General features: G+C 34.8%; 1 protein-coding gene and 1 long non-coding RNA gene across 6 annotated transcripts in view; one reads left to right on the forward strand and one right to left on the reverse strand.

The window, feature by feature from the left end:
* Positions 1-25981, reverse strand: part of ERCC6L2 (ERCC excision repair 6 like 2) — a 161059-nt gene that overhangs the window by 37629 nt on the left and 97449 nt on the right. For 4 of the 5 annotated variants that reach the window (XM_049115792.1, XM_049115790.1, XM_049115795.1 and 1 more), the window contains 5 exons: positions 22986-23057; positions 22202-22347; positions 20898-20993; positions 11313-11412; positions 4401-4553 (listed from right to left, as the gene is read on the reverse strand). In XM_049115792.1, coding sequence (XP_048971749.1) covers positions 4401-4553; positions 11313-11412; positions 20898-20993; positions 22202-22347; positions 22986-23057 — 567 coding nt within the window. The remainder of the gene's footprint in view (positions 1-4400; positions 4554-11312; positions 11413-20897; positions 20994-22201; positions 22348-22985; positions 23058-25981) is intronic. The other variant, XM_025423102.3, reaches the window with a different exon arrangement.
* Positions 924-24608, forward strand: LOC118352631 (uncharacterized). Its single transcript, XR_007413763.1, has 3 exons — positions 924-1100; positions 22294-22358; positions 23937-24608. It is a non-coding gene; the product is annotated as an uncharacterized LOC118352631 (long non-coding RNA).

Here is a 25981-nt window from a genome sequence, read left to right on the forward strand (position 1 = left end):
TTTTTTTTAAGATTTATTTATTCATGAGAGACACAGAGAGAGAGAGGGAGAGAGAGAGGCAGAGACACAGGCAGAGGGAGAAGCAGGCTCCATGCAGGGAGCCTGACATGGGACTGGATCCCGGGTCTCCAGGATCATGCCCCGGGCTGAAGGCGGCGCTAAACCACTGAGCCACCCGGGCTGCCCCAGTTTACACATTTTAAAATGCTCATAATTCTTAGGTAGTAGAGAGATATAGTGGAAGTGTGCTGGACTCATAAAGTACTCTAATTTCTTGAATTAAAGTTTCTTTTTCAGATAGAAAATAATACCTGATAGCCAACTCCACTAATTATTCTAGTAGGGGAATGAGAATAAAAAAATATATATTTACCCAGTAACGATATCCATAGTAACTGCATAATAGTCTACATAACAGTTGTAGTAAGAAGATATTATTAGCATCTCAAACCCTACAGATAATATTGAATATTGGGAACTTGATATTGTAGCCTATATTGCTAGTGTATTTATTGTTCATATTCATTAAAATGTTTATTGATTCCTTTGGTGTAATAAACATCAAATGAAAAGGCCTATCTAATATGAAACTAAAAAAAAAATCTTCATCTGTAACAGCCTTCTTATATATATTGGGAAAGTATTTATGCTTTTAAAGATTTTGGTATACCATTCAGCAAAGGTATTTAATGGCCTAGATTCTAGAATATTAAATTCTCCTTCAAAAGGAAATAAACTTATTTCTCTTTTTAAGGCTTTATTTGTTGACTAAACAAGGGGAAATACTACTATCGTCACTAGAGTTACAAATGCCCAACTTAGACATATATACCCATGGCATGGTTCCAGCCACCTGGTATCCAAGGTAACAAGAATCTCCCCTCCAGAACTGTAGAGAATAATAAACAGTTCTTTGAGATCTTTTCTCCCAATGCCAAGAGGCTATTTCTGCAAGGGAAGTGTGTGTGTGTGTGTGGGGGGGGGGGGGTGGTGTCCCCTCCCTGTACTGTCTTTATCCCTTCAACAGAAGCCAAGTGGCTACAACAAATGGAACTGACAGCACCAGAAATCTCAATCCTGTGGGAAGCCCTTTGTGATAGGTAACGGCAACTCCAGTCTTCTGTTTCTCAGGCCAAAAATCTTGTTTCTCAGACCTTATATCTAATTCATTAGCAAAAACTGTCAGCACCACCTAGGTAATATATACAGAATGCAGCCACTTCTCACACCATCCACCACTCTTGCTCGGATCCAAACCCTCATCATCTGTTGGCTGAATTATTGTAGTATCCTCCTACCTGGTGTGTTGCTTCTGCTTTTGCACTTCTGTAGCTTAATTCTTAATATTTAGTCTAGATTGGGGAGTCAGATTCTGTTTTTCTTCTATTCAGAAGCCACTAATCGCTTTTTGTCTAAGTCAGGGTTCCCACATGATCTGGCTTCCTGTCATCTCTCTGGCCCCATCGCTTGCTCTCCTCCTCACTCCACACCAGTCACTCTGGCTTTCCTGCCATCTTGAAATTCTGCTGGGCATGCTCCTCCTGTGGAACCTCTGTATTTGTTCTTCTGTAAAACACATCTTCCTCCTTCATCTTCTCAAGGAATCAATTGAAACCTCAAGTGAGCACTTTCTTGGCTACTCTATCTAAAACTGCAATGTTTTTTCCTTGACAGTTTTCCTATTTCCCTCCCCTGCTCTATTTTTTTAAAATTAGGATATAATTTACATATAACACTATGTACATTTAAGGTGTACAACATGTTTTGATATTTATATATTGCAATATGATTACCACTATAGCTTTAGCTAACACCTCTATCATGCCACAGAATGATCATTACTTTTTTGTGGTGAGAACATTTAAAATCTATTCCATTAACAATTTGGTTTATAAAATAGTATCATTTGACTATAATCATGATGCTGGGCATTAGTTCTCCAGAAGTCATTCATCTTCTACCTGCTATATTTTTGTGCTTAGAGCCTACTGTCATAACATACTACACGCATCATTTTTTCTGTAAATTGTTTGTTTCCTCAGAATAGAATGTAAGTTTTTTATAGGTAGGACTTTTTGTGTATTTATTCATTTCTGTATGCCTAGCTTTAGGATGTATAATACCTGACATTTAGCATATACTCACTAAATATTTGTGAAATTAGTTCTCAATATCTATCTCTAAAGGGAAACTTGATATAGAGAACAAGTCAGTGCAAAGTAGAACTAAATTGCCTGGAAATCATCAGATTAAAAGTGTTTTATAAATAAACATTTCTACATCTTAAAACATTTTAAAAGGAATTTTCTATAATCTTTAAAAATTAAAAATATCTCAGGAAGTGAAATAATTCTTTTATTCTGAGATATATGCTTCCATTATATAGGGCTTGGAATAATAATATTTTAAAACATTGGCCAAAAGCAACATGAATCTAACTATGCCTGAATTAATTATCTATCTATCTATCTATCTATCTATCTATCTATCTATCTATCGGGAGAGACATTTATTTTAACCTGTAAACATTTGGACTGAATAATTTTAAATTCTGGCTGATAACACAAGAGCAATTTTATTTTTATTTATTTATTTATTTTTAAAGATTTCAGTTATTTATTCATGAGAGACACAAGAGAGAGGCAGAGACATAGGCAGAGGGAGAAGCAGGCTCCCTACAGGGAGCCTGCTGCAGGACTTGATCCCAGGACCCTGGGATCACGACCTGAACCAAAGGCAGATGTTCAACTACTGAGCCAAATAGGTGTCCCCAGAAGAGCAGTTTTAATTCAAAATTTAATACTGCGGTGCTGATGATGTGCCTACTGGTAAGAAGTTAAGCACATGTTACCACAAACAAAATATAAGACACGGAGAGTCCTGTCATTAATAAACAATCCTGGAGGAAAAATAAGATATACTTAGGACAACCAGAAAACAAGAGAACTTTCCATTTAATAAGTTGTCATACTGAATGTCTTACCCTAACATTTCCTTAAGGGATAGGTTGCTATTCTGATAAAATATAGAACTTGAATATTTGATAAATGACAAAAAAGAGGATAAGTAATATAATACTAACAAACTTCATAGGCAATAATTTCAAATGAGAAACACAAATAGGAGATGGTATGTTGGGTACTGCTCTGAGAAGGAAGTATATCTGAGGGGGGCCCCGAAATACTAACAAGGCTACTTTATAAAAGAGGAATGGGAAAGAATGAGTCCATGAAAGAGCATATTCAAAAGAAGAAAAAGGTAGAGGAACTTATTTTTAAAATTTATTTTTAAGTCATTTCTACATCCAACATGGGGCTTGAACTCACGACTCTGAGATCAAGAGTTGCATGTTTTTCTGACTGACTCAGACAGGCACCCCAGGACAGGGGGGACTTCAAATGGGACACTCAATTGAAATCAAATAGTTACCATAAAATTAAATTCAGCAGTACATGAGGTACTGCGTAACAGTTGCAATATTCTCAGGATACACACATACGTGCCTCCTTCTTAGCCATCTTACCATGCTTACTGATATTACATGTTCATTATGTAAGTATTCTCTTTTACCTCTTGTCAAGATGGTCTAAGTTCTTTAAGTACAGGGACCAATTGTTCTTGACCTGTTTTTATAAAACTGATGAAATCAATAAAGTATGTGAAGGCTTTACTACAAAGTCCTGGAAGTTAAGGAAAATGTCTTTGAGTTTTCTGAGACTCATTTTCCTTGTCTACATGATGAGGGGATTGAGAAAGAGGATATTTCAGGATTTTATGATACATCAATATCGACTAGAAAATAGGCTAATACCCTTAGTATCCTGATATATCAAAGAACTTAAGCTAGGTTTTAAAAAAAAAAGATATAAATTTCTGTTTGAAGAATAAGAAACATCTGTATGCTGAGGATGAACATAACTGGGAGAGTCTGAAATATTGGTGTGGAATTTTTATTGGGAACAGAAAACAAAAATCTCCATGAGACATGAGAGTGTATCTCAGGGAGTATTTGGTAATTCTTAATCAAAACACATTTTATATTTTTGTTTATTTAGGAAAGTCTCTCCTTTTTTTTTTTTTTAGTTCCTGACTTTAGCAGCTGTTTTCAAAATAATATACTTTTCTTTCCAGTCTGAAAATGGTCTTGGAGGTCATACTATCTAATATATGTATCTGTATTTGTATATATACATTATTTACAATTATGCATAGGGAAATCTTAGCTTAGAGGTACAATAATTAATTTATTTTTCTAAAAGTAGAAATCCTAAACACAGGCATTTTTTATCAGGAAAACCACAAATTTCTCTGAAAAGGTACTAGCAATTATATTTCAAGTTTCCTGAGGAAGAAAACTATATTTAAAACATTACTGAAAAGATCAGGGAACAATTTCACACCTCTAGGATGTCCCTCGTAAGACAAGACCCTTGAGACCTTAGTTTGAAGAGATTATAGACCCCAAACAGCTCTCCTCGATGCTCTTTTGATCCTTGAACTGCTTCAAAATATCGCTTGGCATTTTCACTTCCAACCACCACACAGTGAAGTTGCTAAAACAGAAAAAACACAAGATATTTTTGAAGTGTTTGCTCCAACAATATGTCAGAATTTCCTGGCATTCTCTGTATATACACAGCTTTAGCTGGAGAGGCAGAATCTCCTTAGGGAAGAAAATTTATTTTAATTTCCCTGGCAGATGTTGCCATTATGGTGAAATAATAGTAATTGGGCCAGTTTTATTGAAGAAGAGATCTTGAGATTTTACATTTCCTATTTTATCTGTTTTCTACCAACTGAATCAAGATCCCATCAGTATGCAATATTCACTTAATGTAAAATGTTTAATGATAAAAGCATACATTTGAATACACTTTTCTCCTTTCAAGACTCATTAAAATAGGAGCTACAAAAATCATCAGTATTTCACCAAAGTTAAATTACAACCTAAGTAACTGAAACATCAAATGGACCTACTTTAAGGAAAGCTAACACAAGGAAAGACCTTACTCTTTTAACACTTGAAGGTCATGAAAGACAAGTAAAGCTTGGGTAACCACTCCAGGTTAAAGAAAACTAAAGAGACATGAAAAGAAATACTCTATAATCATTATCCTGGACTGGATCCTGAACCAGAAAAGAAAAAGAAGAGGTGAAATTGCAAGGAAAATTGGTGAAATCTGATTGAGTTTTGTGGATTACAAATTAATGTTGTATCACTGCAGTGTTAGTTCCTTGATTTGGATAACTGCATTTTGGAGAGGAAAGTAGGGGTGGAAAGCAAGTGCAGAATGACACACAAAACTGAGTGCTTATATGCATAAAATTATTTTTATATGTATATATTAATAGGAGAGTGTCCTTCCCCTTGAGGGAGATACACACTAGAAAACTGAGCAGTGATAAATCTGCAACCTTCTCTCAAATGGTTCAGAAAAATAAAGATCATGGCTGAAAGAGAAAAGCAAATGTGATAAAATGTTAACAACTTGGGAATTTGGGTGAAGTTAATTGGGTGTTCTTTGAGCTATTCTTGCAATTTGCAATTCTTCTGCAAATAAAAATGTATTTCTAAATTATATGAAATACAATGATGAAAGGTGAATTTCCGAATGCCAAACTTTAGAATATATGAAATGCTCTAAACATGAAGGAGTATAGTTTCTATGTAAGTGATGTTTTTATTTTTTTTAAGTATAAAATATCTGAATGCAATATTACAACAAATGCAAACAAAAATATCAAAGTGAAAGAAAGCCCATCTTGAATAATACCAATCATCTTTTATCAGTCTTGGTAACATTGTGATATTTAGGCATATCCTTCCAGATCTTTTTTCACTGTAGTTAAAGCTATTTATATATACACATATAAATAACTTTATGCATCAATATAATTGATGTACTTGTTCTGCAAGTTGGTTGTTTTGGTCCCACTTAAAATGTCTTAGAGGTCACTTGATGGGATGAGCACTGGGTGTTACACGATATGTTGGCAAATTGAATTTAAATTAAAAAAAGAATGTCTTAGAGGTCTTGCCAGAACAGTACATCTACTCTATAATTTTTTTTTCTGTTCTGTGCATCAGAATTTATCTTATCATCTTTCTACTACTGGACATTTAGGCTGTTTTTTTTTTTTCATTTTTTAAAACAAATACTAACAATGCTGAATATAAATCCTTATCATCCTTCACTGTATGTATATGAGAGTATTTCTGTCAGATAGGAAAAAAGTACTATGTGGTTTTTTTTTAAGATTTATTTATTTATGATAGACATAGAGAGAGAGAGAGAGAGAGAGAGAGGCAAAGACACAGGAGGAGGGAGAAGCAGCTCCATGAGGGGAGCCCGACGTGGGACTGGATCCCAGGACTCCAGGATCGCGCCCTGGGCCAAAGACAGGCGCTAAACCACTGAGCCACCCAGGGGATCCCCGGTGCTATGTGTTTTAAAACGTTATTAACTTAGCCTATAAAATAAATGGACCAAGTTATATTCTCAAAAATAGCATGAGTACCTCTTTACAAATACCCCCACCAACAATGAATAGCACCAATGTCCCTACCTCCCTAAACCCCCCCCCCAAAACCCCACACACCAAAAGGGGGGTATGTATACCACAGTATTGTCTTATATTCCTAGACTAAAACTGTAGTTAGGCATCCTTTCATATATGTGTTAACCATTTATATTTTTTCTTCAATAAAATGTCTAATCATAGTCTTTTTATTGGCTTGTGAAAGTTCTTTATGTACTATAGATGCTAATCCTTTGCTTATTATATATATGGAAATTTTCCTCCCAGATACTTTTTAAATTTGGCTTGTAGGTCCTTTGTCATGCAGAAATTTCACATAAAAATGCTAGTTAAATTTATTTATTTATTTATTTTTAAAGATTTATTTATTTATTTATGATAGACATAGAGAAAGAGAGAGGCAGAGATACAGGAAGATGGAGAAGCAGGCTCCATGCCGGGAACCTGACGCGGGACTCGATCCCGGGACTCCAGGATCACGCCCTGGGCCAAAGGCAGGCGCCAAACCGCTGAGCCACCCAGGGATCCCCCTAGTTAAATTTATAATATTTGCCTTTGAGGCTGTATTAGTTCCCTAAGACTGCTTTAACAAAATGCCTCAAACTGGGTGGCTTAAAACAACAAAAATTGATTCTCTCACAGTTCTGGAGGCTAAAGTCTGAAATCAAGATGTTGGCAGGACCATGCTCCCTCTGAAGTTTCCAAGTGAAGACCCTTCCTAATGTCTAGAGGTTCCTGCCAATTCTTGATATTTTGGTTTGAAACCACATCACTCCAATCTTTGCCTCCTTCATCACATGGCATTCTTCCTAGCATCAGTTTGTATCCAAATTTCCTTCTTATAAGGATATCAGTCATGGCAGTAGGGCCCACTCAAATCCAGTATGACCTTATTTTAACTTGATTACATCTGCAAAAACCCTACTTCCAAATAAGATCCCCTTCATGGTAACACATAGGGCTAGGGCTTTAACATACCTTTTCTTTGGAGGGGAGCACACAATTCAACTTCTAACAAAGACTTTATTAAAGATTTTTACATTCATGTTCATAAGAGATATTGGTCTATAATTTTCTGTTCTTGTAATATATTTGTCACGTTTTGGCATCGTTTTTCTATCTTTCTAAAACAAGTTATGTGTTCCCTCGTCTTTTGCTTTCCAAAAAGAATGTTAATTGTTTGACAGAATTCACTGTCTAGGTTAGGATCTTGTTTTACAAGAAAAGCCTGAATTAAAACTTTACTTTCTTTGACCACATAAGGCATCATTTTCTCTCATTTGAAATGATAGCTCCTAAGTATCCAGAATCACTAATACGAAGTTAGATGTTTATCTAATTCTAGTACTATTATAGGTAATTTTTTTTTCTCTCCAGAAGGTTTATCTCTGGAAATTTAAAGGATTTTTCACTCTATCCTTTATGTTTTATAATAATAGAAAGATAGTGTAAGTGTAGATCTATTTTCATTTAGCACTCATGGGCCCATTAATTCTTGGACTCTTGTTTTCTATTTTTTATGTGCTTCTTTGGGTTTCTTTCCTTCCCTTCCTTCTAGTCCCCTCTTTGACTATAAGACTAGTATCAGAACTTTTAGATCTAGCATTCATTTCCCCTAGCTTTTCTTACATGAATTCTATCTTTGTCTTTTTGCTCTGTAATCTAGAACAACTGTTGGCTCTTTTAGAGGAAAACTTTGCTCTCTGCTACTCAGGCTGTTTCCGGAGTTCTTCATTTTCTGGATGCTAATGGATTCCTTTTCTGGTAATCTGTTCTTATCTCTAGGAAGCTACAACCTAGGAGGGCAGAAGGAGAGAATCACCAAGCCGACTCCTCACTGAGTGCATATCCGGAAGTGGGGTTTGATCAATCCCACAACCAATGAGATCATGACCTGAGCCAAAATCAAGTCAGAAACTTAATGACTGAACCACACAGGGGTTCCTCTTACCTTTTGAAAAATATTACTTATATATTTTTAAAATCTTTTTTACTCTTTTCTATTAATTTTTATTTTCTCTGATGTTAATTCTTCTTCTTCTTCCTCTTTTCCTTTTTGAGTGCCTAGAATAGTTCCTCTGGCTCTTGTAACAAATTACAAACTTGGTGTCTTAAAACAAAAGAAATTTACTCCTACAGTTCTGGAGTCCAGAAGTCTGAAATCAGTATCACTGGGCTGAAATCAAGGTTTTGGCAGGGCCATGCTCTCTGTAGATGCTCTACAGAATCCATTCCTTGCCTCTTCTAGTTCCTGGTGACTGCCAGCATTCCTTAGCTTGTGACCACATCACTCCAACTTTTGCCTCTGTGATAACATTGTTTTCTCTTCTGTGTCAGATTTCCCTTTGCTTTTTTCTTATAAGGACACTTGTGATTTAGAGCCCAACTGGCTAATCCAGGCTACCTGCTCCATTGCAAAATTCTTAATCACATCTGCAAAGACCCTTTTTTTCAACATAAAGTAACATTTATAGGTTCCAGGGATTAGAGTTTGATATCTTTCAGGGCCATTTTCATAGTGTTTCTTTTCCTAAACTGTTCAACAATTATTTTTTTGTTGGGTACTCATCTGTCTTCAAATACCTTACGTTCTTATCTCAGCCTATTGCAGTGATCATTTAGGAAGTGCAAGTATTTAATCTTCTAGGCAACAGGAGGGACTTTCTTCTCAATTTCAGCAAAATTCGGAGCTCTGTCTTGCTTCTTTGCTTCCAGTATTTCTATTTATTGTTCCTACTTGAGAACAGACACCTAACTTGCTACAAATGGGGTAAGATTATATGAGGCTAACCCATTTTGTTAGATCATCAATGATACACCAAAGAGGGGGCATTACAGTCACCCTACAACTCTCTTATTATTATTTTTTTTCTTTTTAGTATCTGTTGACTCTAACTTGGAATATCCAGAAGCTGCACCTACCTTTTTCAGTAGTCTCTTTCTGAGTTTAGCTTGGTTTCTTCCTTCAATCTGATCCCAAATGTCTTTTGTCTTTTAGGGTTCATTATAACTTCTGGGCCACAGAAAGAACTCTTCTTACTTTACAAATTTTTTATGTTTTTTTAAAACATCATTTTTTGGGGTGCCTGGGTGACTCAGTACATTGAATGTCTGACTCTTGGTTTCAGCTCAGGTCAAGATCTCAGGGTCGTAGGATCCAGCCCTGTGTGGGGATCCATACTCAGAGCGGAGTCTGCCTGAGATTCCCCTCTCTCCCTCTCTCTCTGGCCTTCCCCCTGCTCCTTTGCACTTGCTCTCTCTCTCTCAAATACTAAACATTTTTAAAAAATCATTTTTGGATTTTTCCCCCAAGGGATTTGAGGAATACTCAGGAAGCTAGTTAGTGTGTATGCCATATGTACTCTTAGTTCAAACTCCAGTCAACCTTTAAACCATATCTATTGCCTTTTCCTCACACAATTGCCATATTATCTTGATTTTTGCCTATTAATTTTATGGCTGAATCTTTCCTAAAGGGCTCATGCTTAAGAAATATTTTAACAAGCAACTTCTAAAAACTGACATAATCCTCATCTTCTGAAGTAATAGTATTATGCAATATATGTATACATACATATATATAATGTATATAAAATTGCTACAAATATATAGTAATGGGACAGAAAAGTTACACATGATTGTGACAAGTATTCTAAGGAACTGCTCCTAAGATAAAAAGAATAATGTTCTATTCTTTTCCAAGACTGGTTAAATATATCTGAACAAAATAATGTTCAAGCAGTTGTGCTATACCAAAAAACAAAAAGATGAAAGGTTTCTTACAGAGCTAAGTGCTTTAAGAAAAAACAAAAACTGCTGTGTACAATTCTATTCTTGGAATTAAGAAAACAGGATAAATTTAAGATTGGATCATTCTTAGGTTAACTACCACCACATGTGGCAGATGTTTGTTCTTAAATAGATGCCAACAGAATATATAGGGAGTAATTCAAATTTAACATTTATAATTAAATTGAACCTTATTCCAGATCTTCTCAAGTGAGCAATTATAAACTAAATAAATTTTATTTAGAGACCTAAATGGTGAGGTAATTGATACCCTAAGGATATTAAAGAGTTAATACAATTTCAGATGAACAGTAAAAGCATCAGCACAGTAGTCAGTACACTTGAGTTCTATTCTTAGAATTCCATTTACTGGGGTGTCCCTGGGTCCCACTTTCATTATGTACAACATGAAATGGTTACATTAGATATCTCTAAGGCATTTTCCTCCTAGTTGTCTTCATGTAATGGTACATATAGAAAATGGTAACATGAACACCTACCTGGGAAGAAGGTTTCTAAGGCTGGAGTTGGTTAGGTAATCTTGGTGCCCAGAGAGCTGTGAGATCAATGTGTCAGTGCACCTGTATCCCATCCGTGGCATACCAGTATGTTTTGGCCCACAGACTGGGGAGCTGTGACCTTGCTACTCAAATTGTGGTCTGCAGTAGTGTTGGCACTCCTGGGAGCTTATTAAAAATGTAGAATCTTGGGCTCCACTCAGAATAAATCAGAATCTGTAGTTTAAAGATCCCCAGGTAATTCATGTACACATTAAAGTTTAAGAAGTACTACTCAAAGAAAATTTCAGCTCTGAAGTTCAATGAACATAATAATGTTTTACAGAATCTATTCTACAGTATTTTTCATAATCTTATTAAATTCCATATTATGTTAGAATAAAGTGAAAAACATATTTTACACAAATTTCTGAAATTTTTGAAATAGAAAAATATTTACTTCTTAATTAAGGGAAATATATTTACCTGCTTGTACACCTGTCGCAAGTACATGATCTCCTCCACAGTTCCCAAAGATATCAGCCTAAATACTTTCACATCCCTGCACTGCCCAATCCTATATGCTCTGTAGAAAGATTAAAAACAAAAGCCAACAAAAATCAAATGAAACAACTTTGGGTTCAGGAGGTAGCTTTAGGACAGAAAACTGGAATGTTACTAAAATTTTAATTTAAAAAGAAACGTATGCACAGTTTTTGTATGTTAATTATATATACCCTCAACTATTTAAAAGTGGGGGAGGGGAACAGTTAATCAACTGGCAAGCCTATAGAAATGCAGATTTGCAGCTCTAATTTCAGAGAATTCTGTTTTACTGAATCACTCATTTGACTAGCCTCCCAGGTATTTCGACAGGGAACATTGTGCCAATAAAAACAATAACTAGATTCACCACACTGGTTAACGGTAGGTCTAGGCCTGGGAGCTTCTCTCAAGTGAAGGCTTTATTGGTTGGATGTTCTGAATGAAGTCACCTATTTCTAAATATTTGTTACAGTCATGGGCTGGGGCGGGGCGGGGGCAGGGAGTGGCAGGAATCAGGGGCAAGGCCATACTGCCTCATGCCTGAAACTTAAAATTTTGGGGTAATTTAGTTTTGACCTTGTAAAGTCACTCTATGTTGTTTTATCTGGTGCTCTCTATGCCTCCTTTACCCATTGCTCCTCACAGAGATGGTCTTTACTAGAGGGTATCCTGGGACCCTGAAAATCTTGCACCCACAGAGGGGAATGGGGGAATCCTGTGGCACAGCACAGCCAGTGTAAGTTACTACATTCTCACATCCATCCTGCAGCCTAGATACAGAGGGACTTACAATCTCTTCCGTTTCCACAAAGGAATGGAGCCTTAAAAAATTTTTTTAATGGAATTAAGGAAATGTTTTTTGGGTGTGCGCTTGGTTAATTGTTTGAATAGGAGTGTTTCTGCTAGAACACATATTCTTTAATCTTTACAAAAAAAAATCTTACAGCATGTTACTTTGGACCTATGTCTCATCAGTGTCTAGGTCCATTAAGAAGGGATATGTTAACTGATGGTCTTTTTACTATGAAAATAAGTGTTGAGAAACTGTTACACAGTATGGAGGTCTATATCTTCCTTTCTCTCCTTGGTTCCTCCTGCCAGTCAACTGAAGGGCAGGGAGGGAAAAAGAAATGCTGTTCATTTAGTTTTATTGTCAACTAACTTAAACTGAGTACCAAAACACAGTACCCTGGGAGAAATAAGATATTAGATCTTAATGGCCTAGATGAAAAAGAACAAAATTAAAATATTGTTAAGACAAAAAAAAAAAAAGTGTAGATTTTTCTGTGGCTTTCCTTGGATTAGTTTCCTTTACAGTTGTTAGTGATGAAAGTCTGGTTAACAGTGTGGGCTTTACAAATCAGGGTGCATGAATTCAGATCCTGAAATCATTGGCTGTGAACTTGAGCAAGTTACTTCATTTTGTTGTGTTTCACTACCTTCCTCAATAGGTATAATAGTGCCTCTCCCATGAAAGCTTTGGTATCAGGGTGATGCTGGCCTCATAGAATAAATTAGTAAGCATTCCTTTCTCTTCAAGTTTTTGCAAGATCTTCAGAAGGATTGGTATTAATTCTTTAAAATGCTTGGTAGAATCCATCAATGAAGCCATCTGGACCTGGGGTTTTTTTGTTGGCATTTTTGATGATTGATTTGATCTTTTCATTAGTTGTAAGTTCTACTCAAATTTTCTATTTCTTCCTGATTCAGTCTTGGAAAGTTGTATGTTTCTTGGAATTCATCCATTTCATCTAGGTCATCCAATTTGCTGGTGTACAACTGTTTATAATACTGTCTTACAATCCTTTCTATTTCTGTAAAATCAATAATAATGTTCTCCTTTTCCTTCAGATTTTAGTTATTTCAGTCTTTTTTTTTTTTCTTAGTCAATCTGCCTAAAAGTTTGTCAGGTTTGCTGATCACTTTGGAAAAAAACTCTTGGTTTTGTTGATCTATTTTCAATTGTTTCTTTAGTCTATTTCACTTATCTCTGTTCTAATCTTTATTAACTTTCTTTTGCTAGCTGGATTTAGTTTTTCTTCCAGTTCCTTAAGGTATAAGCCTACAATGCTGATTTCAGACCTTTATTCTTTTTTAAAGTCTTTACCACTATAAACTCTTTGCACTCCTTTCACTGCATTGCATAAATTTTAATACATTGAGTTTTCATTTTCATTTTTCCCAAGATATTTTCCAATTTCTCTTGTGATTTCTTTTATAACTCATTGGTTGTTTAAAAGTGTATTGTTTACTTTTTTAAAGATTTGTTTATTGTAGAGAGTGAGGGAGTGTGAGTTGGGGAAGAGCAGGGAGAGAGGGAGAACCTCCAGCACTCTGCTGAGCACAGAGCTTCATGGGGCTAAATGTGGAGCTCTATCTCACGAAACTGAGATCATGATCTGAGCCGAAATCAAGATTTGGACACTTAGTAGACTGAACCACCCAGGCACCCCACACATATATATATAATAAAATATATTTAATATAAAATATATAATATAAAGTATAATTATATAATATAAATATATATTAATAAAATATATATTATACATATTATATATATGTGTATATATATATATATTTTTTTTTTTTTTAAGAGAGAGAGCACACAAGTGGGGCTGGGTGGGGCTGGCAGATGAAGGGGAGAGAGAGAGAGAGAATCCCAAGCAGGCTCCATGCCCAGTGTGGAGCCCAACTTGGGGCTTTCTTTCACAATACCAAGATCATGTCAGCTGATATCAAGAATCAGACGCCTTACCAACTGAACCACCTAGGTGCCCCATTTAGTTTCAACATATCTGTGGATTTTCCAGAGTTTCTTCTGCTGTTGATTTCTAATTTCATTCTACCGTGTCAGGGAAAAAATACTTAAGATTTCAATCTTTTAAAATTTATTAACATGTTTCATAACCTAACATATGACTTATCATGGAAAAAAGTAAAAGGATGGATAAAGATATTCCACACAAATAGTATCATAGAGAATGTTCCATGTGCGCTTGAGAAACATATGTATTATGCTGTTGTCGGAAGGAGAGTTCTGTACGTGTTTGATAGGCCCAAGGTATCTACAGGGCTGTCAAGTTTTTCTTTCCTTACTGATCTTCTGACTGGACGTTCTATTATTGCAAATGGAGTACTAAAGTCTATTACTATTAGTAATAGTCTAACTACTATTGCAGAGCTATTTCCACTTTCAATTCTGTCAATATTTGCTTTAATATTTTAGAGCTTCTTTGCTACATTTATAAGTGTTATAGCTTCTGGGTGAATTAAATTAAGAATTACCATTGTATACTATCCTTTGTCTTTCATAACTTTCACTTTCAAACTGTGCAACTAATATTCACCTTAAACTCAAAGTGAATGTCTTCTACACAGCATACAGTTGGCATATGGTGTGTTGATGTTTTTTAAATCTATTCTGCCAATCTATATCTTTTGGAGAGTTGAACCCATTTACATTGAAAGCAATTAACAATAGGGAAAGACTTACTTTTGCTATTTTGTTTTTTGTATCTCATTGCTATTTTGCCTCTCATTTTCTCCATTACATTTTCTCCTACAACTTGATAAGTCTCATTGTGAGTCTCTTTGGGTTTATTCTACCTGGAGGTTGTTAACCTTCTTGTATTTATATACTCATGTCTTTCCCCAAATTTGAACATTATTATTTCAGTCATTATTTTTTCAAATAGCTTTGTCCTTTTCTCTTTCTTCTTTTGGATTCCTATAATGTGTTTATCATTCTATTTAATATGTCCCATAAAGTCCGTAAGCTATGTTCATTTTCCTTTGTTCGTTTGTTTAGGTTTGGTTTTTGTTGTTGTTGCTCTTGTTGTTCTTTGGGGTTTTGGTTTGCTTTAGTTTTTTTTTGCTCCTTAGATCAGTCTTCAAGTTTGCTGATCCTCAGTTCTCCTGTTTGAGTATGACGAGTCTTTCTAGTGATTTTTTTTTTTTTTTTTACAATTCATTTATTGTATCCTTTAGGTTCAAAGATTCTGCTTTGTTCTCTCTCTTTTTTTTTTTTTAATAATTTCTATCTCTTTGCTGATATTCTAATTTTGTTTATATATTGTTTTCCTGATTTCCTTTAGGTCTTTGTCCATAGTTTCTATCTAGCTCTTAGAGTTAGGACAGTTATTTTAAACTCTTTCGCTAGTCAGTCCTATGCCTGTGTTTATTCAGGGATGCTTTCTGGAGATTTTTTTATTTTGTTCCTCTGAACTATGTTTTCCTCTTTCTTTAAATGCCCTGTATTTTTCTGTTTAAAAAAAAAAAAAAAGGCCATTTAATAAAATAGCCACTTCAAGGCTTTGCAAACCAGTATGGAAAACATTCATTAATTAGCAGGGTATATCTTGAGTCTTGGGAACAAACAGCTCAGAGTAAAGATTAAAATCTACTTTGGTCATTTCTGGTTATGTGTCTCAGCTGGGTCATGTGTGTATGTGCTTTTAAATATTTCAATTTCCCAAAGAGTCTCATTTCAGTGTCTTCTCTGTCCCACTGTAGCTTTCATGCATCATGGGGCCTTATCACTGCTTTCAACAACTTCTACCCATTTGAGGTCCAAGCTATGCCACCATTCTTCATCTAAGCACTGTCAGGTGAAATAAAAACCATTCCCTTAGCAGCTCACAGATAGGTTAGAAAGTTGCAAAGGAGTTCCATACTGCTCTTTCCAACCCAGGAGGGAGGGAACTGGGAATTGGTTGCTTCCTCCTGGTTGTGCTGCACCAATGAATAGGGGTGAGGCAAGAATCAGTAAAGATGCCATGAAATTTCCAGTTTTGAATATAGCTTTTTCTTGATTAGGAATTTGCTTGATTTCTGTAGATCTGTGACTGACCTTAAACAGCTCCTATAAAGTTATTTTAATCAGTCTCTAGTTTTTTTTAATTCACTCATGGGAAAACATGTACCTAGAGCTTCCTAGTCTGCCATCTTGCTGGTATCACTCCTTGATTTCTTCAATACAAGTTTATTTAAAAATATATTCTAAAACATCCATATGACTAGATTTTTATTAGCTACATGTTTATTGTTGTTTTTCTAGGGTCTTTTCTTTTGTATTAGAACCATGTAATCTAGTCCTCATGATTTCTATTAAAATATATAGTCATTTAAAAGTATGCTCTAAAATGTTTGAGATTGGGTATTTGAAGTTGTTATATGGTTATATACATTTATTAAGTCAAAGGCTAAATAATTTATTCAAATAATTTATGTATTTTCTTGTTTTGCCTAGTTGAACTATTAATTTTTGAGAGAGAGATATTAAGTTCCCCATCATGACTGTGTATTTATCCATTTCTTATCATAAAAGAGTTTAGGCTTTGTTATGTAGTGACTATTATACTTTCCTCACAGATTGTTCCCCCATTTTGTTTTAATGTATCTTGCCTTCAAGTCTCTTAATATTTGGCTTGATATTAATACTGCCACTCTTACTTTTTGTTACCATCTTCCTAATTAGATTTTCAGTATATTTTTATTTTAACTTTCTTTGTATTTTCAAATCTTATATATATAGTAATAAGCATAAACCTGAATCTAACTTTCCATTTTCATCTTCCTTTTTGTTTAAATAAGGAAGTTTTATTCCATTCATATTTATGTGTGGCCTTATTTTTCACAGTTTATGTTTTGTATTTGCCATGCTTTCTTAGTTTCTTCCACCTTTTACTGCATACTCATATTTCCAATCATTCACTGAAATAATCACATTTTTCTCAGTGATTTAAAAAAAATTTCTTTCAGAAGTTCTGTTTGGATGTTTTGTACCTAATTTCTAATGTTTCTCAAAGTGGATTTAGGGATCAACTGTATAACGATCACCTTGGGTGTTTCTTTTTTAATTTATTTACTTATTTGAGAGACAGAGTGCATGAAAATAAGTGGGGAAAGGAGCAAAGGGAGAAAGAAAAGCAGACTCAGGGGGGACCATGGAGCTTGATCCCACCACCCAAAGATCTGAGCTGAAATCAGGAGTTGGATGGTTAACCAACTAAGCCACCCAGAAGCCCATGGGTGGTTTTTTAAAATTATGGTAAAATATACATAAGATTTACCATTTTAACTTTTTTTTTTTTTTTTTGAGAGAAAGTGAACATGTGAGTAGAGTGGGGAGGGGCAGAGGGCAAGGAAGAGAGAAAGAATCTTAAGCAGGCTTCATGTCCAGTGCAGAGCCTGACACAGGGCTCAATCTCACAAGCCTGAGGTCATGACCTGAGCTGAAACTAAGAGTCAGATGGCTTAACTGACTGAGCCAACCAGATGTTCCTCATTTTAGCTATTTCTAAACATATAGTTCAGTGGCATTAAGAAAATTCACATTGTTTTGCAACCATTACCATCATCCACTTCTAGAACTTTGTCATTCCAGACTAAAACTTTTATCCATTACATAGTAACTCTCTATTCCCTCCTTCCTCCAGGTCCCGGTAATTACCATTCTAATTTGTCTCTAATGACTATTCTAAACACCTTATATAAGTGGAAATACACAATATTTGTCCTTATATATCTGACTATTTCAATTAACATGTCTTAAAGATTTATCCATGTTGTAGCCATGTATCAGAATTTCATTCCTTTTCGTTTTTGAGAAGCTACATATGAGATTACAGATGTTAACTAAACTTACTGTGGTAATCAATGCATAATATATGTAAGTCAAGTCATATGCTGTATACCTTAAGTTTATATAGTGCTCTATGTCAGTTATATCTCAATAAAACAAAGAATTTCATTCCTTTATAAGGCTGAATATTCCATTTTATGTACAGAATACTTTGTTTACCCATTCATCCATAAGTGAACATTTTGGTTATTTCTACATTTTGGCTACAGTGAATAATATTGCTATACACATGGTTGTACAAATATCTGAATTCCTGCTTTCCATTCTTTGCGTATATGTGGTAATTCTATACTTAGTGCTTTAAAAACCATCATACTGTTTTCAACAGCTGCATCACTTTATCTTCCCAGCAGCAGTGCACAGGACTCCAATTTTTTCATATCCTCATCAAGACTTGTTGTCTATTTTTGGTAATAGGTATCTTAATGGTCATGAGATTGAACTCCACCTCAGGCTCTGTGCTGGGCATGCAGCCTGCTTATGATTGTCTCTGCCCTCTGCCCCTGCCTACCCCAGCTTAGACACACAGATCTCTCAAATTAAAAAAAAAAAAATTATCTTGAGTATGAAGTGTATCTCACTGTACTTTTGATTTGCATTTCCCTAATGATTGGTGATATTACCTTGTCATGTGCTTACTGGCCATTTGTATAACTTTTTGAAGATATGTCTATTCAAGTCCATTTCCCCTTTTTAAACTAGGTTTGTATTTTCTGGTTGTTGTTACCAAGTTTTAGAAGTTCTTTATAAATTCTAAATATTAAGTCCTTATCACAAGTGTAATTTGCAAAGGTTTTCTCCTATTCTGTGAGTTGTCTTTTACTCTGTTGCCATTGTTCTTTGATGTACAGCCTGAGGAATTTCTTAAAATGGAGACTATAGATCCCCACCCTAGACCTACAGGATTAGAATACCAAGAGGATGGAGCTTGAACATCTGTGTTTTAAAAAAGTGAACTAAGTGATTATTATGCCCAACTCTCTTAGTTGTTGCCCTTAAAATTTTTTGCTAAAATTTAAAAACAGTTTTTGGCATAAATTTGAAAACTGACCAGGATATCCTAATTCTTTTTTGATGAAATATAAATTTCAACATAATTATCCCCACTTCCCAATGTTTTATTGAAATTACATGGAATTTTAGTTTTTAATTCTTACTAATTTTCTTATACCATCCCTTCATATTTTTGAGAATTCTTTTATAACTGCATTAAGCCTCTCAACTCTACATTTATCTAGACTCAAATATAAATTTCTCAGTTCCCAGATGTCAACAGTTGCTTTATTTTCCCTCACATATTCATATTTTAGCCACTGATTACAACTACAAGTCAAAATTATTTTCTTACAGATACCATCATATGAATTTTGTCACTCTGACAACTTTGTCTTTCAGAATTCTATAATGTAGATGAAAAATCTATTCTTCAAAGTCTGTTCTGCTGAAATGAGTGTGATTCTCATTTATTTGTTGGTAACCTGTTTTGTTCTTTTTATCTTTATTTTATAAATCATTTTCCCTCCCTCTTTCTCACTCTGGTATTTGTTTAGCCCCTTTATCTCTGGAACTTAGAAATACCCCTTTATCTCTGGAACTTAGAAATATAACCAAGACATGTCTCTTTATGTTTTCTCTCCTGTCCTCTCATTGTATTCTAAAATATTTATTCCTTTTATTTTCCACATCAATTTCCACTTTCAGTATTCTCCACTTTATTGATCAGAACTTGTACTGATTTGGCAATAGTTTTAATTTCTAAGAATTTCTTTAAAAAAGACTTATTTATTTGAGAGCCAGAGAGAGAGAGAGAGAGAGAGCACGCGAGAGCACAAGCAGTGGGTAAGGGCAGAGGGGAAGGGAGAAACAGACTCCTCACTGAGCAGGGAGCCTGATGTGGCACTCGATCCCAGGACCCTGGGATCATGACCTGAGCCAAAAGCAGATGCTTAATCAACTGAGCCACCCAGGCATCCCTAGTTTCTAAGAATTTCTATTTTTCTTTTCTAGCACTTTTTTTCATGTGTCCTATTCTTATTTTATTTCCTCAGGGTCTGTTTTTTGTCTTGGCCCTTTTCTTTCATACTGTTGGTTTTATTAGATTATCTCATGATTCTTAATTTTCCATTCATAATTACAAATGAGGAACTGGATGGACTGCACAGGAAAGCTGGTCTGGATTTCCATGCAGGTACACAGGTCTATTTAATCATTTCCCCCTTTTTGTGTTTCATGGAGATCTGGGATTACTTTAGGTTTAGCTCTGCTTTTTGATCTGGTTCTAATGTCCACTGAAAACCTTCTGTCAGTCTGATTACCCACTATTTATAAAATTTATTAAATAATTCTTTCAGCTTTGATCAAGGGGCATCTGTTGAAGGCCAATCCCCTTTTATATATGGAGTGTGGGAGAGGAAATGGTTTTAGAATTAGCACATTAATTAATTTCCCACAAGAGTTCAGTCTGGTCTATTTCTACATCTTGTAGTTGCTGACCCTAGGATTGAAATTTCTCTGCACTCTCCTTCGGACTACAGCTTTTCTCTGCTGGTTTTGTGATCACAGAGATTCTGTTTGCCTTCTATCTTGTAGGAGTTTCTCAAAACTTCTGGTCTACTAATAGAGACATTTCCCATTTTCCTGCAGTATTATTATGGGTTCCTTCTTCTTAAACTAGTCCTGTCATAATAATGGGATTTTGAGATGGACAGAAAATAATTTGCTATTATCAGCCTGCCATTTAGATCCAGATTCAAGGTTATCAAATACTATTTTTTTTCATCATCTAATCACAGTAATATTATAGCAACCTAAAAGAATCAGAAAGGAGTATTTTTAGAAAAAATACTTGTAGGTCACTTTAAATTTTGTTAATATTATACCTATCAATTGCTTGAAGATCATTGGCTGGATTCCAAGTAGGATCAAATAATACAACAACATTGGCACCAACAAAATTAAGGCCTACTCCACCAGCCCTGGAGGAAACAGAAAAGGGCATATTAAAATAGCAAAACATAATTATTGCCCTCTAATTCAATTGTGCCAGGTTTCTGCAACCAAATCAACACAATACTGCATTAACATCATAAAAGTAAGATGACTAAAACACAAATAGCAATGGAATATTGTTTTCCTACCATTTTAGAATATCCCTAAAAATATAATTTTATTCCTCATTTTAAGTATTGTGTTGACTTTTCACATTTTACATATATTTGTTTTTAAAGTCTTTTGAAAAAAAAATGAAAAAAAAATAAAGTCTTTTGAAATGCTTTTTAAAAGATAGTGGAGGAGGCAAATCTATAAAATACTTATTACATTATATGCCAAAGTAAGGATTTGTTACCCCCAAAAAGGGATTAATCATCTTAGGTGTTTATATTGGCTTAAATCTTTCTCTGAAGTATGTATATTCTTTAAAAGGTTTAATGAGGGGATCCCTGGATGGCTCGGCGGTTTAGCGCCTGCCTTCGGCCCAGGGCGTGGTCCTGGATCCCAGGATCGAGTCCCACATCAGGCTCCCTGCATGGAGCTTGCTCCTCCCTCTGCCTATTTCTCTGCCTTTCTCTTTCTCTCTCTGTGTCACTCATGAATAAATAAATAAAATCTTTTTTTAAAAAAAAAGGTTTAATGAGAGATTCATAAATAGATGTTAGAACTAACTTAACTTTTACAAAACCTGTTAATGTACAGCTGCTGTGGTTGAAATGAGGTAGACAGAGGGAGGAAGGACCTGGCCCACTGAGCCCAGTGGGTTCTCTAGGGCTCCTTGAGCACAGTTTAAAAACCACTGTTAAAAATGATCCTCAGTTATCTGATTAATAAAGTTATTAATTATTCAATTAAGTCTGACTGTTCTGACCACAAGACATGAATAAAAACACTATTACAGAAAATTCTTGGGAAGAAACATCCATTTCTTTTGATTGTTATCTTTATAAACCCAGACATATAAGGAGAATTCAGTGATGATAAGGAAATCGAGAGAAAAGGTTAGGTAAAACTCAAGATATTGTTATTTTAGTTATAATTAATAGCATTTTTGCTGCTTCTCCTTAAAGCCAAATAAAACAAAGCAATATAAGCACAACCACTGAAAATTAATCCAGTAATAATTTTTAAATTACCCTAAATCTTAAAAGCAATTAGATAAAAATCAAGTTATCAAATTTTATTTTCTTACATTGTGGAGACAAGGCAAATGTTAACATCTTGTGTACTGTTGAACTCTTTTACAATCTTGATTCTTTCCTCTGATTTGGTGCTTCCATCAAGTCGACGGTAATCAAACCCAGCCGCCATACAGTACTGCTGTAGAACATCAAGCAACTAGGGAGAAGGTATGGAGATGGGCAAAGAGTAATTTATGGTTTAATAAGTTTCATATCATTGTAGAGATAAGATTTACTAAGTATTAATAATTGCTGCTCACAAGTTCTTTCTTACAATTGCAAGAGCAACAGATATTTTCCTGGCTTCTGGCTCATATATTTCTTACTCATTATCTTGAAACTGACTTTAAAGTTCACCAATGTTTGCCCTGAAAAAAAAAAAAATCTTAGGAGAAAAAAAAAAAAATCAAACTGTATTTTTTTTAAACTAAAACCAAATGAAAAGAAAAGTACTGGCCAATTTAGGTAAGTGAATTTCATTATTTGTGCTATTTTCCAGATTCTAAAATCTCCTAAATGTCTTTTTTTTAAATCTCTTAAATGTCTTAAAGAACATTTTAATTATAACAAAAACATTAATAGATAATAAAAAAATCTATCTTTGAGTCTGCTATTTGGCAGTAACTCTGATATCACTGAGATTTAATCATCTGTTTTAAAAGCTGCTTATCTCCCTACCATTTTCTACATTATGTTTAAGTTAGAAATTGTTGCTGGACACACTGTGTCTCTTAGGCTTTATGCCTCAGGAGTCAGGGCTGGGTCAATCAAGAATATACTTCAGAAGAAACTCACCTTGGTGGAAAAGGAGAAAAGTAGTATTTTATCTTTGTTTTTTCTGCAATGATTTAAAAGCTGCTGAAGGACCTGGAAATGAACCACAGAAATCAACTAGTGAACCAGTTCCAACTAAAAGCACGCTTTATACATATAAACATCACTTGAGAATTTCTTAAAAATTATTTTTATACAACATAACCTCAGTCTTCTCTCCTAATTCCCTTCCTTTTTCCCAACTTAGAGAAATAAAGTATTAGATATTACATGAGATGTTATTCATCATCATATTGTCAATAATGAGGTAAGGTTCCCAAAGACTTTTGTTTCATCTCATCTGGTTTTAATAAAAAGGAAGCATTTTAGATTATGGAATGCATTTAAATGAATTAATTTAATTTCCAAAACACACTTTCTTTATACCTACAATATGTTCAGAAACTAAATTACAGAACAGCATTCCTTTTAGGAAGTATTTAAGTTTTTTCTAGATAGATGTAATGAAATATGTTTAATTACATCTAGGTTCTAAAAGTCTTGATATTTATTTTCTTAAAATAATCAGTCACATATACACCTCTTCTCATTTTATCCCCTTCTGCTTCTCTATTTACAGTCAGCACTGACTTCCAGACTTGATTTTGACCTCAAAATGTCAATAATTTGCCCCCATCCAAGGTCTGTTAGGGAGGAAGCAAATAATCCAAACCCTGTGTATAACAGTAATACTGTTATTTTTAAAACAGGCATTTCCACATCTGGTAATGACAGTTCCAGAACACTGTGGAAAAGTAATCCACAAAGGAAAGAAAAAGAATTTTCTGTACTCAGCTTAAAGTTTTTCTGAATTATGCAATAAACACTTAAGCAATTTTGTTTATTCACTGATAAGCATATAAACTTAAAGAAAAAGTTATACTCAGGGGCACCTGAATGGCTCAGTCAGTTAAGCATCTGCCTTTGGCTCAGGTCATGATCCCAGGGCCTTGGGATGGAGCCCCACATTGGACTCCCTGCTCAGAGGTAAGTCTGCTTCTCCATCTCCCTCTGTATACTCACTTGCTCTTTCTTTCTACCTCTCTCTCAAATAAATAAATAAAAAATAAATAAATAAATCTTTTAAAAGAAATTATACTCAATATAAGAAATGTAAGACTCTTTTAATATTAATCTTTAATTTTAATTAATAGTAATATTAATTAATATTTAATTTTAATAGTTGACTAAGAGAAGACACTGTGCTAATAACTCTGACCCCCATCGTCTTATCCCTCAGTAAAAGCCATGAAGTTAAAAAGAAAGCTACTCAGATAACCAATCAAATGGTGAATAAAAATGTTACAGATTAGGTGAACATAATTTTAATACCTGTAGAACTTATAAAGTAAGCTTTGCTTTATTTTTTAATAAAATAACGGACTCTATATAAAGTATGTGCATTTGAATTTCACATGATACATTAACTTTTTAAAATTAAAAGATTTTATTTTTTGGAGCAATTATAGATTTACAGAAAAATGGAACAGAATATCCAGAGAACTCCCACAGACCTCCTCTCCCCCATCTTTTACTTCTGCCCCTCCCCTGCACATAGCTTTCCCTATTATTAACATCTTGCATTAGGGTAGTACATTTGTAACAACTGATGGGTGAGTAAATAATTATTAATAATACATTATTAACTATTATTAAATTATTAACCTCACTATACTAATTCAATAATAGTATTAACTAATACTATTATTAACTGAAGTCTATTTACATTAGGGTTCACTCATGTGTTGTACACTCCAGGGGTTTTGACACGTATATAATGACATGTACTCACCATTACAGTACTACACAGAATAGTTTCACTACCACAAAAACTCCCCATGCCCCATCTATGCATCCATCCCTCCTTGTAAACTACTGGCAACCACTTATCATTTTACTTTCTGTAGAGTTTTACATTTTCCAGATTGTCATATAGCTGGAATTATATAGTATGTAGCCATTTATTTATTTATGATTTATTTATTTATTCATGAGAGACACAGAGGCAGAGACACATGCAGAAGGAGAAGCAGGCTCCCTGAGTGGATCTGACACAGGACTCGATCCCAGGACCCCGGTATCACAACCAGGCGTCTCAGTATGTAGCCATTTAGATTGGCTTTTTTCACTTAGCAATATGCATGTAAGCTGCTTCATGTCTTTTTGTAGCTTGATAGCTCATTTCTTTTTATTATTGAATAATATTCTATTATCTGAATGTATCGTAATTTATCTATTCACCTACTGAAGGATATCTTGGTTGCCTCCAAGTTTTGGCAATTATATGTAAAATTGTTATAAATATCTGTGTACAGGCTCTTGTGTGAACATAAATTTTTAATTTATTTGAGTAAATACCAAGGAGTGTTGTAAATAACAATGTTCACAGGTAAGAAATCTTGGGCCTAACTTTTCTTGAATTTGTTAGGCCTGGAGATGAACATCACCCATATCTGATCCCAACAGCACTAAACTGGGTTTCCTAAATCTTTTTCTACTGCCGCCAACAGTAAGTGGCTCTGTGGTATTTCCCAAGGGAAGAGAAAAATCCTCATTTTCTCTTATCAGGGGAATAGGTACAACTTGTGCCAATCCACTTGAATAGTAGCTGAGATCAAAAAAGACCTTCATATATAAGAGAAGGAGTTGGTGTTCATGAAGTATAGTTCGGAGGGTATGGGGAGGGTACAGTGAGCATAACATCAACAAATAAATCGCAGCTGCAGGCTGACCTATAATAAGAGAAAAACTAGTATCTTTCATCACCTGAATTCAAAAAGTACACGCAACCTGGATTTCCTAACTCTCCCCACAGACAATAGATTATAAGCCTATACATTTTTTTTTTTTTTTTTTATGATAGGCACACAGTGAGAGAGAGAGAGAGAGGCAGAGACACAGGCAGAGGGAGAAGCAGGCTCCATGCACCGGGAGCCTGACGTGGGATTCGATCCCGGGTCTCCAGGATCGCGCCCTGG

Source organism: Canis lupus, chromosome 1 (genome assembly GCF_003254725.2).
Source record: "Canis lupus dingo isolate Sandy chromosome 1, ASM325472v2, whole genome shotgun sequence".
Classification (NCBI taxonomy): domain Eukaryota; kingdom Metazoa; phylum Chordata; class Mammalia; order Carnivora; family Canidae; genus Canis; species Canis lupus.